Raw genomic sequence first — 19,591 nt, 5'->3', positions numbered from 1 at the left:
TCGCGTCGCAACAATCGCATGCTTTCACGAATCCATTCGTCCTGGAAGAATTAACACTCGATGGAAAAAAAGGGTGGCGTTAAATGGCAGATTCAGAACGATTGAAAGCCTTTTAAAAAAAGGTCTCTAGGAACGCAGAAGAAGACCGAAGTGAGCTTAAACTCTTCAAGAGGGTTACACGGTAAAGGCGAAAAGAAAAGAGCCGGACGTCGATACAGAGTGCTGTTTACGCCGTCATCTCTCTTGTAACCTTCATCTTCCACGCCCTCTTTCAATCTCGTTCTTCCCTTTTCCCAGTTTTTAACAGACCTTCCTCGAATATCGCTCGTCCGCAAGCGTGTTCGTTCAATACCCTAGGTAATTTACTTCAATGGCCAATTACTTCAACACCTGTCATTGTTTCTCTATTTTGAAATTGTTCCCGTGTAACATAATTTATGATATTGTGCGAATGGTGCTTTTAGCAACACCGGAAGAGATTCATTTCACACACGTATAATTGATCGAACTCTTTTTTTAATCAACGTTATTACCTTGGAACTGTAGCTTGCAAATAAATAATTTTCCTACTAATCATAAACATCGGCGTCACCGCTATATTTAATTTTAATGTGGTGCACTTTGGAAATTGATATTCCAGCGTACAAATAATTCTGCTGGACGTGACACAGTTTCTAGTTGCTCGAGTGTCATGAAGGTAAAACAAGGATGGCTAAAAAGAGAAAGGATGGAAAAGTGTATTTTATATTCGTAATATTGGAATTGTTTACTGTAAAACCTTTTACTCTATCGTATCGAAATTACAACGGAGTTGTTTCTGTTTATTTACAAATTTGTATATTAAACAACAGGATGAAACGAGTGTATTTTACTTTGAAACGATAAAAGATAAATACAGTTGACAGAATGAGGAGTGTATCGCGGGGATTTGGAGGCACACTGATTTACTGATTATATGCTTCAACGTCAATTCTTCGCATATCGATCTGATACAACGCTTCTCACGGCAATACTCTGCGAGACAATACTTCGCAAGACAATACTTCACGAGACTCATTGCACTCGTTTTTTTATGTTGCCGGAAATATAGGCGTCGCTTTCTTCCCTCCAATCGAATACCTTTTTCCGAAAACTGACGCCTTTCCGAATCGATAGAACGAGGGAAGGTGAATACCGTGAAAAGTGTACGAACAGCCGAAAGCTCAGACCTCAATGGCAAGGTACACGATGCATCGATTGCACTAGGGTAATTCATATTGGCAATTAGTTAATTTAAGAATCGTATTAAAATTCCAAAGTCTTCATACGTCATCGTAAACCTAACTCTTCGGCCTGGCTCTTGTTCGCATATTGCGGAATATTAATAAATGACGCATATGTGTGTCGTCGGTTTCGTATAGTTCAAGTAATACAAATCGTGATATGTATCGCTAGCTCTGTTTTCGCGTTCCTTTTTTCATCCCAGTTTTTACGGAGGGTATTTATCCGTAAAAAATGTCGACCTTGCCCCACACGATCTTTTTCATCCCTTTCGCGCGACGAGACCGGAGTACAGCCACCCCTACCCGTCGCCCCCTCAATTTGCATTTTCCTCCCTTCTTTTCCTCTCTGTCTATGTGTCTGCTGGCCTTTTTGGATCCTGTACCCGCCTTAGTCTGGGTGACAAAGGATCCTTCTAACGATAAGTGGACCAGCCGAACGGAATAAAGGTGTTCCCGCGATGATCCTCCATTTTCAACGTAACACGCCGATAAATCTTGGATGGACGACTACGATCTATCGACGAGGCTAGATCACAAGCTGTTCTTTTTCCAGGGATTGATGATGGACATATTTTGTATTGGATAGCTTGAGAAACGGTAATTTTGGTTCTCTAATTTTATTTCCGAGAAATTGCTAAAGTCAATCTTTGTGCCTTTTCTTAACTTTTTCTCTTCATCTTTTAAAAGAAATGCAACTAAATATATCGAGATCTAGGTTCGTGTGTACATTGATATATAATGTTTTAAAATTAATACTATATTTTATATCTGCCCTTAATATTTAGACACGTAACATTTTAATAACATATTCACCAATAATACAATATTTTGATACGTAACGTAATAAGATTATTCGAGATGTACAATCTCGAGCGTAGTAGCTCGTTAATTATGAACATTATTATGACTGATTTATTGTCATTGGTTCATTACTCTATATTGGCAGAACCTGTTCGTTTATCCTGTCACGATCTTTAATTATAGTTATGCAATTACGATAGCTTATATCGCAATAATCCCAGAAATAGCTGGTAATTACCAAAATTCGAGAATATGTTTATACACGATATTTTATGGAAAAAATGTAAAATCCTGTAAAAAGTACTACCTGCTTTTTATTTTTCATTTCTTCTGTCGAATTTTTATTGGTAAATAAATCAAGCTTAATCAATACAATAATCCATGTCAACGTAATAATTAAAGTCGAATGAAAGAAGAAAGAAAACATAACATTGAATTTATGTGCCTGTCCCATCGTGATCCATCTTCCGATCATTCCACCACATTTGTATTTCCATCCCGATTTCCGCAAATTATTTGCATGGTACAAATTTATTTTAGTACCCTCTGGAGTGCTAATTTAAAAATTTTCATTGGGAAATGGTACCAGGAATAAATCACGAGTTACTGGATACGCGATACATCTCGTATTGTTTATTCGCTGCATGTTACGGAGCGTGGTCAATAAATTTTTTAGTTAATAAATATACTGGCATTATCGACGTACAAGGACATTGAACAGAACAGAAACAGATGAGATGTCACACGTTTTTAAAATTCAATATGTTATTGTCAAATCTCATATTTCCAAAACTACCGCTTCATTCGTATTTAAAATTAAAAAATTTATTTAAATGTAAACTTGCAAAAACGAATAATAAAAAAAGAAATGAAGAAATTTGAAGGTTCTTTCGACGCATAGATGTAGGTGAAACACTGTATACCGCGTGTATACGAACAGAGAGAAAAACCGTAGAACCGACCTCGAGTCAATTGCGAGAAGATAAGTAGCAGCCGCATCTTCGAAGTCGTGCGCAGTTTTTGCCAGTCGGTATCTCGTATGTTCTAAACACGTACGCGCTGTACGTAGAACTGAATCGTATTATGCATCTCATTCCAGTTATCCCGTGTATTTACGTAGATTCGCGTTCGTGAGATCCTCCGTGGAATTCTTCTATTCTGCAACCATATTCCCCTATAGCTGCCCCTTCCATCAGGCAAAGCTGCAGTATCGTAACTGAAAAACTTTCCATGCAACATTTACATGCGTGCCCGCCCATGCACGTAAAGTGATTTTGTTGTTACTCGTTAGACGCGTTCTACGGAGATCGCTAAAACTACCGACAGAAATCTGGAAACGACGTTTCTTCGTCGATTTTGCTTTCCATCCAGAGGAGGGTGCGGTTTTTGATCGCGTTTATGCGCAGATGTGGTTCATAAGAAGAGGAATAATTCAGGGATTTCAAGCCCGATAGTAGAAATTTTTCTATTCAATTTAATTAAATGGACAAAGATACGAAGTTCCTATCTTCCGATAATGTAGCTACGATAGATTGTGACGTTTGAATTTATATTTTGTTCGCTTGTAAATGCTATTCGAAAGGAAGGGATTAATTCGTGTAAATAAATTGCTTGTTACTGATACAGTAACGAAATACGCGACGAGTAAATCAAGTGGAATTTAAAAAGCTAAATATATCGATACAACTATAATTTCGAGGTAACATAGCGTTATAAAGTATTAAAGAGTTGATACCACCGCTATATTCTTTAATTTATATCGAGCTGCATATTTTCCACGGTTGAACAGGGGAAGCTTGACCTGAATATCGTAAATCCATTACTCCCATCAGCTCTCTATCTCGTAGATTTATAGTACGTCAATCGCCATTACGCTTGAATGAAACAAGATGCTCATCATGCTATCGGCATAAATATGAAAAGCTCTTCGGTAGTAAGTGAATTTCAAAAGGACTGATTTCTCGATTCGACTGATCAGTCGAATCAACCGAGGATTCGTGTCCTCTCCTTTCAAACTCCTTATTTCTCGAAAAGAGAAGTGTTACGAGGAGTTGGGCTATAAATGTAGTATCGTGGAAACAAAGGCCTGTGGCGGCACTCGATAGCAAATACCACCACTCGACACTTACTAGTGTCGGACGACGGCAGCGCAGTGGTTAGCGCCTTAGGTTACGAACGTTCGGAACCCGGGTTTGAATCCCGGGACCGGAGTCCGATTTTTCTTCCACGATACAAAAAATGAGAAGAAAAGCGGCCGTATCCAGCAACAAGCGACATCTACAGCCTAAGTATTCCGAAACTGCATAAATTTTAATCGGAAAAATCCTACATTCGTGTTGATACATTTGGGTACTTTCGAATATCTTGAAAACATTTTACAAATGCTCGAGTAGCGTTTAATTAGCAGAACAATTAACGAATATCGTGTCTGCCGATGAAGATAAAAATGCATCACGTTTCACCGACTTCTCACACATCGCGCGAATTGTTTTCTCTGCAATTAATATACCTGAAAGCGTTTTCGCGTTCGTGCCGAATAACTTCATCTTTGGTTAATTTATATACGCCGAGCGACCCGGAGAATTAATTAGTTGCGTGAATAGCGTTCCCTCCTAATGTAATATGTTGCGTCTAGTGCCGTGGCTTAAAATCGATGTCAGTAGTATGTTGTGTACGATCCTTGACGATACTCGATCATGCTAACAATGTCTGCTTCCTCTGTTTCAGGTAAGGATCTAAATTTCGCCAGTAACAATGCCGGTGAGTGTTTATCTAACAATATAACATTACTATCGCTTGCGTCTCTCTTTTGTGTTATATCTTAATCGCTTCTTTTTCGTTGGATAATACTAATTAGATAATATTCTTACAGCAATAGCTAATCGATGTACATGTATATTCATGTGTCAATTGACATTTTCTTTTTCATGTAACTATCATTATTAACAGTGTCTATTTCGTCATCGATGACATTCACTCACCGAAGGTTATCGCGAGATCAATTTTATGGTCCACTAGGATGAATAGTATACCCGAAAACTTTTCCGGTTGATCTATTATTTATTAGGATCGTAATTTCAACATAATTCACGACGCAAGAGCTATTTCGCTCTGTACTAGACAGAAACAGGTTCGAGGGCGATAACGTGAATCTATTCAAATCTACTTCTCCTTTTTCCTCGTGTCTCGCGACTGCAATTTCACCTCGAAGATTTCCCGTGCACCCGAGGACAAAAGAGACACGGGCGCAGGGGAAGATTTACGTACATTACGGGGCAAAGAAACAGGATGGTGGAGGTTGACGGAATGGAGGAACGGAACCGGGAAGATATTCTTTCGAAAAGCCCATTTTCAGTAATGCGTGAAGCTGGGTTCCCCGTGCCACCAGCAGAAATAGATCGAGATTGCAAAATGTAGCGAGATAAGGACGACAAATTACAGAAACCGTCTGGATGATTAGCTCTTGACTAGCGAATAACGAGACGAAGATGAATGTCGCTAGGTTTTACTAGTAATTTATTACCTCAAGTGAGCCTTTTTATGTTGCTGCATGATACGTTGCTACACAATTATTAGTGCTTGTTGATTCTCGTTAATTATTATCGAACAATTTCGTTACTAGTCTTGATTTTATCCCACGATAAATTTAAACTAATTTCGTTAATATTTTTTATTTCTGAGTTTCATATCAACGTTCTCTCAAGGATTCAATTTTCGACAATTTCACAAAACGGAATTACCAAAATCAAATTTTCCCGGTAGAATTTATATTCTGGGATCCTTCGATTTTCATGCATCCGGCGTGCAATCTTGAATTCGGTCGAACGTGTGTCTCCTTTACGAAAAGAACGCGGAGCAAAGGGTAGAGAATATAGAAAAGACGCGTAAGTTCGCTCGTTCGCGGATGCGGAAGAATAGAGCGGAGAGTTGCGGGACGCGAGCGAGATAAGATCGGCAAATTGCAAGCAATCTGGTTGATTAGGCTGTACGCTGGTAATCCTGCAGGTTTCACGAGGGAGCCGAGGTACGACCTATAACAGCTTTCGACCCCCTTCGACGTGTATTAGTCGAAGAAACGAGAAAGGATAGGATGTGGAAGAAACGACCGCTAACATAGCTAGCGATGCTATATCCGCACGGTTCCAACAGATTAGGGGATTCTTGGATAGGCATCCCTGACGAATTCAGAGGAGCCTTTCTGTGCTTCAGGAACAGAGCGTATCCTTCTTCTTTTCTTTGTGTTCTTGATTACTTTGGTTTCTTTGATAATATTCGTAAACTGATTTTGGCATTTCATTGTAAGGTTAGGCTTGAACAGGAATTTTTATCGATGTAACAGTGGAAACGATAAGCGCGTTCGAAACGTAGCGTTCCAGACATTTGGAAGGAATTTTTAAGGGTCTCGAATTCCTTTTAAGATTTATCCCAGACTAAAAATGAAAAGCATTCAGCACATATGATATTAAATCAGACCTTCCTTTCTTTTCGTGGTCAAAGTTTGGAGAGTAGGCAAGATTCCAGCAAGATTGAAGTACACTTAAAATCCTCTCTCAAAAGTAACCTCTTTGGATCTCTCTCGAATCCATCTCTTCGCTCCTCATTTCCATGTAACGCCTGCATAAAACGTTACTTATCTCGAGTCTCGTTTTCGTTCCACCTTCATCAGCCTTATCTTTAGCTCGGCGAACTAGCTTGCGCGCCTCTGCAGTTTACATCAACACCGAAATCAAACTCCGTTGTCCAGCAGCTTTTTAATTTCGATTTTCAAGCCAGATTGTATGTCGCTTTTTTTCACTTTTTTTTTGTCTTTCCCATGCTTTTGTTTCAATTTATTTCGAGCCCGCCGAAAACTGGATCGTGAAATTAGCATTTTCCAAGTGTCGAGAACAGATCATTGACTGGAACTGGCACTCGATAACGAAGCGAAGAGAGCGAAAACAGGGAGGCAGAGGAAAAAAAGAACGCGTGTGCGTGGAATCGACCGGCGACAAAATTTGTCAGGGTTTCGAATTTGCGTGATATTCCCGGCGATTCACTTTGAAAACCGAACGCTGATAAATTGTCGCAGTAAATAAAATAATGTTTGCAAAATATACGCGGTTGTCGAAATGATATAGACTCGCGGAATTTCGTAGAAACGTAAGTGTATGGCTTCCAAGAGCTTTCTTCGCATTGTACCTCGAGACGATACCTTGGAATTATTAAATATTTTCCTGCATATGATCGAAATGTGAATAATTTAAATTAACAGACGTTGTTAAAATCGCTGCACTCGAGAGTTGCTTGTAGAGTTAAAATTCTTCGATTATTTACTTTGACGTTCATGTTACAAGCGGACGGGCGAAATAGTGGAGGAATAGGACATTTCCATTAAACGCTTCTACACAGTGTTCCGTTTCAAACATCGCTTTCCAAACGAAATCAAATTTTAATTGTAAGCGAGAAATTATAAAATATTACGGGATGAAATTTAATAACACATCCGATGGGTAGCTAGTTTATGCTAAACGGACGAACATCCCGTGTTTGCGATACGAAAAATATTATTCGGAAATAATATTCCGCGGGACATCGTATTATTCGTTATTAAATCACGAACGGAACATGATTATTTATTTGGGAGATTACTTTTCTCTTCCGCATTTTTCCCAGTCCGTTGAATCGCATTGTTCGCAAGCGTTCGACGTACCGCGCTCATATTTAAAACAAACCGGAAGCCTGGGAAATGTAATAAATTGCGAGAAAAGATCGTCGCTCTCGGTCTGTTTATATCCCGGAGATATAATTGGAATTAAAGTTGGTCGTAATCTTCCATTAACTCGACCACATTTTTCTCTCTCTTTTGCCTGTCCTTTTGGCAAAAAAGAAAAAGATAGAGAGAGACAGACAGGCAGAGAAAGAGAAGGGACGAGCATGGGATCCATAAGCGGAAGTAGTAATAGAATTTCGAAACGGGCAAAACCAGGGGCAATGGACGGAGAGAAAAACAGAGACCGATGGACAACCAAGGACCGGGAGGAGAGACCGGAGAGTTAGGAAGGATGAGAGAGGGAGGAACATCGTCAACTCGACCACGTCTACCGAGGGATTATCGTGGGTGACAAAGGGATTTGAAAGAGGCGGCACGGAATTGGATTCTGGGAGAAACGCAAGAGGCACTCGAAAGCCGCTTTGTGTCTCTCATACAATAATTATTTGCGAAATTGTCGTGAAGCTGTGAGATATCGAGTGGCTTTTAATGACGTATATTTCTTCGAGGATCCGATAGAAATCGCTCACCGTCCCGGATATCGTGTGTTCCGTAATTATTCCGATTCGGCTGAATTAGTCTCCCTCCCCCTCCCTTCGGCCCCTCGTCTCCTCAACAGGCCTTTTATTCTTTTCAATTCCCCCCTTTCGTTTTCGGTCTCCATCTCACTCCGTGCTTTCGCCTCGTTCAGCTTCCTCGTTTCCGTCGCCGTTTGTACCGCGAAACGTATGGAAAAATACCTACGTGCAATCCTCTCTCTCCTTCTCTCTTCTTCCCTATTTTCTCGTCGTTTTATTTCCTCTCCTCTCTTTTTTCGTTTTCGGTGGTTGTGGTTTAATTAGAAGCTGAGAAATTAAAACAAACGAACGCACAGGGGCTGTATGCCATGCTCGGTCGTAGCCATTGTTGCTCCCCCCTTTCGTGCTCGCGTGCAAGCAACGTCCTAGGAAGCCGGCAATTTGCGAAGAACCTTCCCGCCAGCCTGCGGTTTTTGCAACATGTTTTCGCCCGTCTTGTTGCTTTCAAAAAATTAGTATCTATATCTGCCGTAGCCTAGAAAACTTCGAACTCTGTAGGTTTCTATATGCTGAAATTCTTCACTCCTTTCTGTGTCACATCTGAAAAATAATAGAAACAAGAATTGCGTATAAAAGGAACCGTTAACACTATAATCTGGCATTGCATATTGATCGTACATTAGTGAGCATATCGTAGGCGTTTATATCTTAATCCTCCTCTTTTAATGCTTCCGGCGTATTACGAAATTAACGTATATGTTCTTTCAACGCAGCAATAATTTCGAAGCAAACAACCAATCCTCTCTTTCAATTTGAATGTTTCCATTTCGACCACTATTACAGTATCACAACAGGAACGAGCGTCGACCACTTTCTATCTCTGCCACTATCCCCTTCTCTCCACCCCTGTGCAAAGCCAGCCCAAGCAGAGACATACCGAAAATGCATGTGCACCTGAGAATAAAAGAGAAAAAAGCGCAGAATGTACGACGAGAGTGGTAACAACGCGCGAAAGGGGCCGGAACAAATGTGACTTTCAATAAGCAGTGTCGCTCGAAACGGGGGACGTCGTTTCGTCTGCCGAAACAACCCCCTTCCTTCCTCGCCGTTCCTTTTGCTCCCTTCGTTCGTTGCCACGCGGTCAAATTTGCTCGCCGTTACGCGAAGCGCAACACGAGGAAAAAGTCGTTGAAATAAGAGAAAGTATCACTTTGAACAGGTAGGAAGAGAATATGGGGTGGCGAGGAAGGAGCAGGAGGAATGGTTGCTCGTACGGTAGCAGGCGTATCGGTCGAATTATCGAGTGGTACGTTACGCTTTTATGCAGATTCGCCGGCGGAACGACCGGCAATTCCGGAATTAATGCCAACCGGACAAATGTTTCGCGGTTTTTCTGCTGAATTATCGTATCCCGGGAGGGCACGGCAAAACGTTCGGCCTCACCTCCGCTGATGTGTATACATCGTGTACAGCCGGGTCAGCTTACGGACCTGGATGTTTGCGGACAAGTAGTATAAATAAATCTTCGTAGTACGCTTTTTGGATAGGCATTATTATTAGTCGGGACGAGGACAGTAGAAGAAAAACTTGATGTTTCAATTGAAAATGTATTTGCTACAGAGAAAGTTAGGCGAGTAGTATAGCTAGATATTTGGTCAGACCAATAGTATACCATACGCTACCATTTAGTCCATTTAGTCTTTCAACGTTGCAAAACGAATATTATCGTTGAATGTAAATTATCGACTAGTAATAGCACGTTGCCTGCTTACATTAAAATGATGCAAAGGGATTTCAAAAGGGAACGTTTGCCTGCTCCAACATCTGTACCTGCGATACAAATAATTTTTGCTACTCTATATTTTCGTATCGTCAAATACACAGAAGGTATTTGGAATTCTAATGCCGGGTGAGCCAGCCAGCATACACGGTTACGGATCTACGTGTACACGTGGCTGCATCGTGTACAGGTAGCATGCTCGTGTACCAGAGGGCCTATGGCTATTTGTACGCGCTGCAACGCGGTGACTACACGTGCCAACGTTTCGTACAGCCATCCCACCATCGGATTTATATTATATGTATATGAGTAGATAGGAACGTATGCGAGCGCACACACTATCACGGCAAATCTATGCGTTCTTGTCAAAGTTTCGTACATTACAGTTCTCTTCGTGTACGTGCGACGTGTGTACATTTCATGCACGTATAGGGTGGAGCGTACAGAAAAGACACTGGAAATTCTACTGCTCCGTTTGTGTACACGAAAACGTTGTGAGGTGGATAATGTTATTTAAAGTTCAACCACTTTTTGTTAATTTAATTCTCATTGTTTCAGAACGAGAGAAATTATTTCGAAATTGCCGCACGAACGGTTGAAACTTTAATGAAGTGTACTACTTTAATTTAAACTCGTGTAAACTTTTTATACACTCGCTCTTGATTAATTATTTTCTACATTGAGAACGTGTTCTCCGAGTTGCACATAAATATAGAGCAGAAGACTATACCTAACTACTAACAAGCTGATAATGGATTTTCTAAGAAATTAGAAAGTACGATTTATAAAGTTTATGGTAGAAATCAGCTAAAGGCAAAAGCAGACGCGATAGGAAATCAACGGAACAGGGAATTTTATTAATTCCTCCTATGCGACCGATACATGTTCGAAATTACGTCAATGCGAAATGTTATTGAGCAAAATTCGCAACAAACCTCGGGAAAATTCCAATATTTCCAAATTTTTACCTTTCAGCCCACGTAGCTCTATCGCGATGGTATTTCAACCTTGCCGATTCAACAAAAATATTCCATTGTTCCGCTTCAGACCTACTATCCTGTATACATATAAATACGTCGAACGTTCGGCCGCGTGTGACACGTAGAAGAGACGGGTTTTAGGAAAATGTTATCTTTCTGTCACGAGATGTTATCCCTGAAAAATCTTGTCTCCACGATGCTTACGCGTATCTGCCGGGATTTCACTCGTACAGAAAAACGGAACATGCAGGCAATAGAAACCAGCGTGGAAAACGCATCAAGGCGACGTTTGTACACCGCTGTCCCTAAGTATTTGAACATCCGACACAATTCGAGCGAAAGTTGTTTCGAAGATACAATAGAGGAACAATCTTCGTTGTTAATTCGTTGCATATAACGAAGACTCTTATACAAAGCATACTTCGTACTTTATTTACAATAACACGGAAGTGTCCAAGTACATAGTGCATACAGATGAAAGTATGATGTTCGTTTTGCCGATTAATCATATATTATAATCATTATATAAAACTTAATTTATTAATCGTCGAAATTCGGATTAATTCCAGGACAATCATTCCCGACGCGACGTCCTTCTTCCACGAACGTTTCTCGCACCTATCCCGCGAGTTCTCGTTCTCTGGCTCTCTGTTACCATCTTTAGGACGGTTTCACTATCGTCTTTCGTGTCCTTGTTTTCTTGGTTTCGCTTCCATCGTTGATCTTCCGATGTTCCCTCATTCCCTCGTTCTCCGGCTGTACTAACTCTTCACTGATATCTTGTTTTCCATCCCTCTTTTGCGTAATCTGTATCCACGCTGTCGCCCCTCGTGCGCGTTAATCGTATAGTTTCCAGTTACGTGTTTCCAGTAGCAAACGACGACGACGACCGGGTCACCGAGTACGCCGGCGGTTGGTACGTCTGCCCGTAATACCAACGCCCGGTGGTTACATCACGTCTGCGAATTACCGCAACTCCTGCGATGCTAAATTCGCCGCGTCCCCGTGATTTCCGACGGCGTACGTCTTCCTTGGTTAGTTCTACGTTTTGCTGATCGTGCCCGCAAAATTTCACATAATTATGAGATATTACACGTATATATGCCGGTAGATTTTAAGACCATTAAGGTTATGTACTGTTCCATATAATTTCGTGAGTTAATTAACACATTTTTCTTTCAATGTAAGAAGATATAGCAGAATATTAATTTCGAAATCAGTTAGCAACACAGTTAATGATCACTGTAAAGGCAAATGTGGCAGAACGTTAAAATATTTCACAGGAAGTTAACGCCACTCCCAGGACAAGTAACAGCCATTAAAAAATTACACAGTTAGAAATATGTGTTTGCGGTGAACAAGTCGGCGATATAACAAACTGAACGTTAACTATCGGGTTATTGGCGGATCTACGCGACTGGAGCCTCGAAAAATGCCGATACTTGTTTCTACAGCAATTGTTCAGAAACTCTGTTTTCGCCCTTCAATTCTATGCCACTTAAAAGACAAAGGAAGCGGAACAATAAAGGAGAACAAATACAAAACTAACAAGATATGTATCGAGTATATGTACACGTACGTATCTACGTTTCGATCAAATAAAAAGGAGAAAAGCGGAAACCGTACGCGGCGGTTTGTATCGCAAATATGTGGACGCCGGTTCACGAATAAATTCGGAGCATAAAAACAATAAAAAGGATTTATGCAAACATACGACGAGCCCAATTCTATTTTCCATTTGTAGCCATTTTTCCGTTGCAGTCGGGCATTAGCCCGTTTCAAACGAAAAAGATCATAAATCCGAAACTTGTTCGAGAAGCGAGACTACACTTTACGAGTTTTTAAACGTTGCCTATGAATTATTAATCAGTCCCGTGTTATGCCATCGTATTGGTAGAAAACGCGCACTACGTAACCGAGATTATAACCGAATCCGAAAGTGCACACAATTTTCATTCCTCTCGATACTCCGTTTCTAATCTCGAAACCTATCCGCATGTTTCGACACACGGTTCGATATATTGAAATTCAACCGTACGACATTTTCTCCGACGTCCTAGTCGTCTGGAAAAAGATACCGCGAACGTGGGTGTGGTTCGCGTCGATTTCCACGATTTTCGCTGACTTTCCAGAGACGTGAAGAGGTGGAACGCCTCCACGTTTTTGTCACTATTATTTAAGGCAAAACGAAGGGGTGAACGGGATCTTTCGTCGTCGATCTCGTAATTCTTCAAACGACCAAAGAAGAAAACCAACCTCTCCAGTCGATAGACCGAGCAAGTTATCGGGACATCGAGCTAGATTTAGGGCTCCATAAGTTGCGAATCCGTGTGTGTTCTGGAAAACGGGATACCTATCCCCGCGTTTCCTTATATCTGTCACGAAGTCTAATCTCGATCTTCACTGACGCTTTCGAACAGATACGTAATACGGAGATCCTGTTAGCGATAAAATCGAACGAGGATGCCCACGAATATAAGCCCCTTGTCGAAGCGCGTTTCCATTTTCATACACCGGATGTTTTCGCGATTTCGATCGCGTTGCGTAATTTATTTGAATACACGTGGGAGGTGGAATGGTGGCACGCGATGCGATTCTGACCCCGAAATTAATTGAAACCGGGCATGTTAGGGTCCGGCAGATTTCGATCGGGCATGGTGTAAGGATGTCGATCGAGAATATGATACGAGCTGTATCGTACGATCGTCCGGCTTTCTATTATTTTCCGCTGTATCAAGTGGATCGTGAAGTGTTTAGTCAGACTTATTTTCGTGCGAGTGTATCGTTCGTTTTAAAAGAGTAACGCGCCTATCGTGAGTATCGAGGTAATTGAGTCACATTGCTTTTTTCAACTTCTGTGTTGTATTTTTATTTAACATTTTCGCGTTTGTACTTGTCTCTATAGATTACAGAAATGTAGACACATAGATATATAATTTTCAAATCATCTTTTATAAGCCAGATACCAAAAAAGTAAAGTAGAATCAATGTCCAAAGAAAATGTATTCTGAAACGATTGAAATAAATGGAAAAGAACGCTTGCCAGACTATAATTTTCGTTCCTATAGTTTACTATAAAACTTTTAAATTTCCTTTTTAAGGATTATAAAAGTAGAAACAGTTCATGTTATAAAGTTTCCCGTAACTACCTCATTCACCGTTCTTAATGCTACACGATTCGATTGAATTTAATTTACTCATCAAATCCAATTTTTCTTTCCAACGATGTCGTTGAATGTGATTCGTATATCTGTGACCTTTCCCGCGAAGAAACTCTGCCGTACAAAAATTGTGTAACCCGTTCTAGGCAAGCGATCGATTCCAGGATATGTGCACGCTCGACTCTCGATATCTCGACGCAAGCAGTGGAAGCTCATCGCAGGTTTCTGTGATGGAGAAAGACGCGATTTGCCGGCGGCAACGGAAACAGTGAGTTTTCAATGCCAAGAAACGATCCTTTTTGTCGACGATCCTCCATTCGTATCTACCATCCTACTTTCTCGAATTTAACGTACCTCCAGGGCAGGAAGAACGACGAGTAAAGCGAATAAGAACCAGAAAGACAAAGAGAGAGGGAAGAGAAGGAGATACGAAGAAAGAGAAGAAGAAATATAAAGCTCGTTGATTGGCTGTTCGTTGAAAGCGCAGAGAAACGAGCAACGCAATGGACAAAGTGTAAAGGTGACCAATAAGATTACTTGCTCGATCTTCTAACGTAAATCCACTTTCTAGTTTGTTCTAGGAGACTCGTGTGAAGCATTTTTCAAACGATCCCGCTTTCTCACTCGATGTTTCCTCTGGAATGATAAACTAAATAAGAGAACATTCGAATTTTGGAAAATTCCCTGACGAAAAGAAATACTTTCCTCGTGCAACAATTGGATATTGAAAATGGATCGCTGAACTGCGTATGCCGAAACATGGTATATCGCGTTCCTTCGCTGATATCGCGTAAAGCACGAATACCGATGCTCTTTTTCATATTATAACCGGTTTCACCGTAAACTATGCGAAATATTTGCTATCCACGAACAGCCCCGACGTTTAATCTTCGCTCCATTCGTTACACGTCCTATCTATGATCCTTTTTTTCATGAAAAATGTATAAAACTTACAGCGAAAAAAGACGAGGGAAACAAAAGTTCATCACGAGTACAATGCAAAAAGTGTCAAAATGATGCTTTGTTAAAAGCAAGTCGAACCGTGGCGGTGATCACGTTTCGTGGAAATCTTTTCCTGATTTTCAGGAGGTCGCGTGGAAAAACGTGGTTACGCGTTATTGTTACGTGCAGTTGGAGAGAATATCGCACGACGGGAACCATTTCAGATTTTCGCCGAAATAAATATCACGTATAAATTCATAAACGGAGAGTGAATATCGTTGTAGTTTTTAATTTCATTCGTGTTCGTTCAACACTACCAATTTCGAACTCCTGATTGGATCCTAGAAACTCGAGGATGTTATAAAAATGTATAAATCATGAAACTCTAAATGTGTGCTTAAAATCTGAGCGGAGTTATGGAAATTATATAAACGACATGTTAGGCGTTTAACTTTATGCAAATATATAGCCATCTTTTTTAAATGTACTTTTGCCCATTTAATTCTTGACGTTTTACTATTTAATATCATAATTCCTCTTCTATTGACTTTAAAAAAAGTAGCCAATAAAATTTATCGAAAGTCCAAGAGAGCCAGGATATAAAGTTAAAGCATCGTTCAAGGCATTAGTAGTATCGGTAATATTCAAGTGGAAAAGCAAGAAGAGAAAGGGGGGAAGGAAAAGAGATGAGATATGCAAAGGTGACACTAAACACTAAACGTGAGCTCGTAAGTCATAAGTCTGAAACGTGACTTGAAAGTATTTTCCTTAAAATACGGTCTCCTGCATATAAGAAATAAGTCACCGAAGGTAAGAGTCTTCGTGTCGCGTTTAATTAGCAGTTTGGTTTTGATCGATCTCGATCGATCGGGCGTTTTACGTATGCTCGTTTAATGTATTCATTAAGGTCGATGCTGCATTACCTCTTTCGGGAATATCGACCTCACTTTAACGAGCTTGAGGACAGGCGAACCAATGACGTGTCAACCTCCTTTTATCAGCTTGCTTCAGGCCAAGTCGACGATGTTTGATGTGCTAGCTATGGTACATGTGTATCATTCTCTGTAGCGCTTGGTCTGAATTAAAGCGGCAGCATTTGTACGGATTACCACTTATCCTTTAATATCAGGGTTTCTCATATACATAAATATTCGAGTAACGCAAGTTTGACAATTGAGATTTAAAATCCAAAATTTGAAGCTTGAATTTAACCTATTGCCTTAAAATTCGCCTGTCTATTAGATATTTACGGAACTTCGGAAATTGTATAGAGTACATAACTTTTCGTATGAAGTAACATATCCTATCTATGTGTTGAATAAAATCCGAATTAACGAAATTATTGGTACGGTTAAAGAAATCGCTAGAAATGACACGACGAGAACGGACAAATCGACAGATAGCGCGTTACTCTTTTTTTTTCGCTTTTTGACGAAACACACACTCGTTAACATTCCAACGAGAGCGCTATCAAACAGAACTTTCAGAACGTTCATCCGCTCATGCATATTAACAAAAAAATTTTTAATGTTTCTCTAGTGAAAAACGGCCAAAAGAGAGAGAGAGAGAGAGAGAAACAGGGGCAAGAGAGGGGTTAGAGAGAGAAAGAGAGAGAAAGCAGGCAACAACGATGCCGTGGCAATTTTATCCACTTCTCTTCCTGATGAGATTAATTTTTCTGCTATGAGCTCGCGATACTCGTGCAAATGGCTGTTTTGAACTCGAGCGCCCGCGTTGCCAGGGATTACAGGACTCACACATGAGAGACGACGTTCGTCGCGGCGTCGTGTCGTCGTTCCAGAGGCTCGAACGGCAACAGTGACACACGTCGCTACGGACGTGATTTCCGGAACTTATCGGTTTTCGATCGTGTGTAACGAAGCACTGAAACCAGCCGTAATTTTCGTTGATATTTCGCATAAAGATTCTCTTCGGATTAAAAGTCGTTACTCGTTTCTGGAAAATGAACGTTTTTCCAACTGACATGGGATGGACAAATTTTGGTCCGTTAAAAGAATTCGAATACGCGAACTATTCGCGCACGAATGGAATTGAATGGTCGACACTTTTTGCTCGTAATCTCGTGGCAAACGCAGCTAGAAATCGCTTCTAATTTATTTAATGCGACCCGCGCAACATTAATTCTATCCGTCGTTCAAAATAATTAGAGGATTATGCACTCGAGGTGGTGTATCGTTTAGTAAAGCACGCGGTACTTTAGAAACTCCGAAGTTTTACGATAATTGAATTTAGATGCTCGATAAAAATATGATGTGTCTTAGATAATTTAGTTATCAACAAATACATAGATAATTTAAAAATAGTTTCGTAAGTTTGCACGACTATTGCAAAATATTTTCATGTCCCTATTTTTTAATTCTGAATTGCTTATAGCGTGTTCTGATATCGTTGAAATTTAGAGTACGAATGCTCATTTCATAAGAAAAATATTCACTTGTATTTTGCAAGTGTATACACATACGTATACATTCTGATATAATTATTCATCTACTAAAACGTAGCAAGTACTGTAACGTATCAGTATTTTGGTAACACAATTTTCTCCCACAGAAACACAAAACTTTGCTGCATTTTCATTTTTACATCTAACATTCACCTTTTTGGCTTCCTATAATTACATAGTAGATATGGAAGAAAAAACAATTGAAAAAAAACTACCGAAATGAATATAATGGAATTTTTTCACTTTGTGTAATGGTTCTAATCTATCAAAGGTTAGTTTCAGACCAGTCGCGTTTATTCAGCGAAACGATATATTCGTCATGACGAAGAAAATCGAACTATCAATTGAATAAGGAAAACAAGTGGGTCAACGTACCAGTTCCTTAACAAGAATTTTTTTCTCGATAAATTTCCGTCCGATATCGATTAAGCTTAAAAATGCAACGGGGTCGTTACTTGCCACGGTAAGAATCGTTATCTGGCCAAGAGCATCGGATATACTTAATGATTCGTGGAAACCTGTACTTCCTGTAGAAATCTGCCTCTCTTTTTCTCTCACCCTTAACCCATTTTCCAAAAGTCACCTGTTTTAGCTTTCGATTTTAACGATTTCGTCAATTTAAGTTTTCCTTTCAGTTATTCTTCTCCGTGGCTTCCCATTTCGTTTCACGAAACCAACGGCGAATTACGAAAAAAATGAGATACGAAGAAATAAATGGTAAAAAGAAAGGAGAACAAAGAAAGAAAGATGTTACTGGTAGGGCTTCTCAGACTTTTTTCAGCGGAGAAAAATAACATGCGTTGCTCTTTCGATGCTCTTTCGAGTCTCTCTCTTTTTTTTTTTTTTTAACGGCAAAATGGCAGCGTTCACGAGCGATCGACACCTCTCTTCCCTCCCGGTTAGAACTACTGTGCAACGAAACGATCTTCAAAGAGGTATAGACGTTCAAAGGGATCTCGTAACCAACGTGAAGGGAAAATCGAAACTTTGGCTACATGCGTCGAAAAGAACATACTCTTTATGAAGCGTGAATAGCCTAGTAAGATGCGTTCTAAAAACTCGTGCGTAGCGAAGTGCCTGTTTTTCTTTTTGAGTGGATATATTAATACGTCAAACAGTCGCAACAGTGTTCGTACATCCTATACCTAACAAGGTTGTCTTTATTAAAACAAAGTTCTGTTAAATTTCACGGTAAGTAGATTCATTAAAAGCTACTTCATGCGTCAATGAATAAATATGACGTTACGCGAAGATATGGTTTGCTTTAGTAAAAACAGTCCTTTATGAGATGAACATTTCCGTATGCGAAGAATTAAAAAGTACTGTTTTCATTTCGTAAAGGCCGAATGTTTCTCCAGACATGAAAGGAATTATACGAAAGTAATTAGATATAATAAAGAAATAACGAACAGTGGCGATGTACGGCGTTTCTTTGACGCAGAGATTGCGAACCATTACCGCGACGTTACCGTCAACGCTTTACACGTTAAACGTAACAGCGTGAGTTTGCTTTCTCAACAAGTTTCTACTTAAGTCTTGCGGTTCTATTACGTCGCATCGTTGCGATACACACTCGATCGTATATTACAAACTTTACTCGTAACTAATGCCACGCTTTGCCTCCGTTTGTTCAGTAAACGACTGAGACCTGGTGTATCAGGCATGGCACAATTGAGAAACCAGAGAAGCAGGGAAAGAGAGAGAGAGGGAGAGAGAGAAAGGGAGAGAGAAAGCTGACTTCCAATTTTCCTTTCGTTATGAACGGCCTTAGCCTACGTGGGCAGTAGTGTCGCTGCTAATCGAATTTCACCCGTTCAGTGCTTGATTAGTTTAGTTACTTACCGTTTAGCTGTTTTATTCTGCCTAATTAGCCTCATACTTTGATATATAAAACTTTTGCAGTTTTTTAAATTTCTTTCCCTTCTAATATTTTC

The 19,591-nt window shown here is 40.1% G+C and overlaps 1 protein-coding gene across 3 annotated transcripts in view; it reads left to right on the top strand.

Moving 5' to 3' along the window:
* Positions 1-19,591, top strand: part of LOC117156970 (agrin) — a 325,884-nt gene that overhangs the window by 112,391 nt on the left and 193,902 nt on the right. For all 3 annotated transcript variants that reach the window (XM_033334550.2, XM_033334549.2, XM_033334545.2), the window contains exon 4: positions 4,791-4,823. In XM_033334550.2, the coding sequence (XP_033190441.1) occupies positions 4,791-4,823 (33 nt within the window). The remainder of the gene's footprint in view (positions 1-4,790; positions 4,824-19,591) is intronic.

Source organism: Bombus vancouverensis, chromosome 10 (assembly GCF_051014615.1).
Source record: "Bombus vancouverensis nearcticus chromosome 10, iyBomVanc1_principal, whole genome shotgun sequence".
NCBI lineage: Eukaryota > Metazoa > Arthropoda > Insecta > Hymenoptera > Apidae > Bombus > Bombus vancouverensis.
Note: the sequence above shows the minus strand (reverse complement) of the source record. Positions and strands in the feature narration are given on the sequence as shown.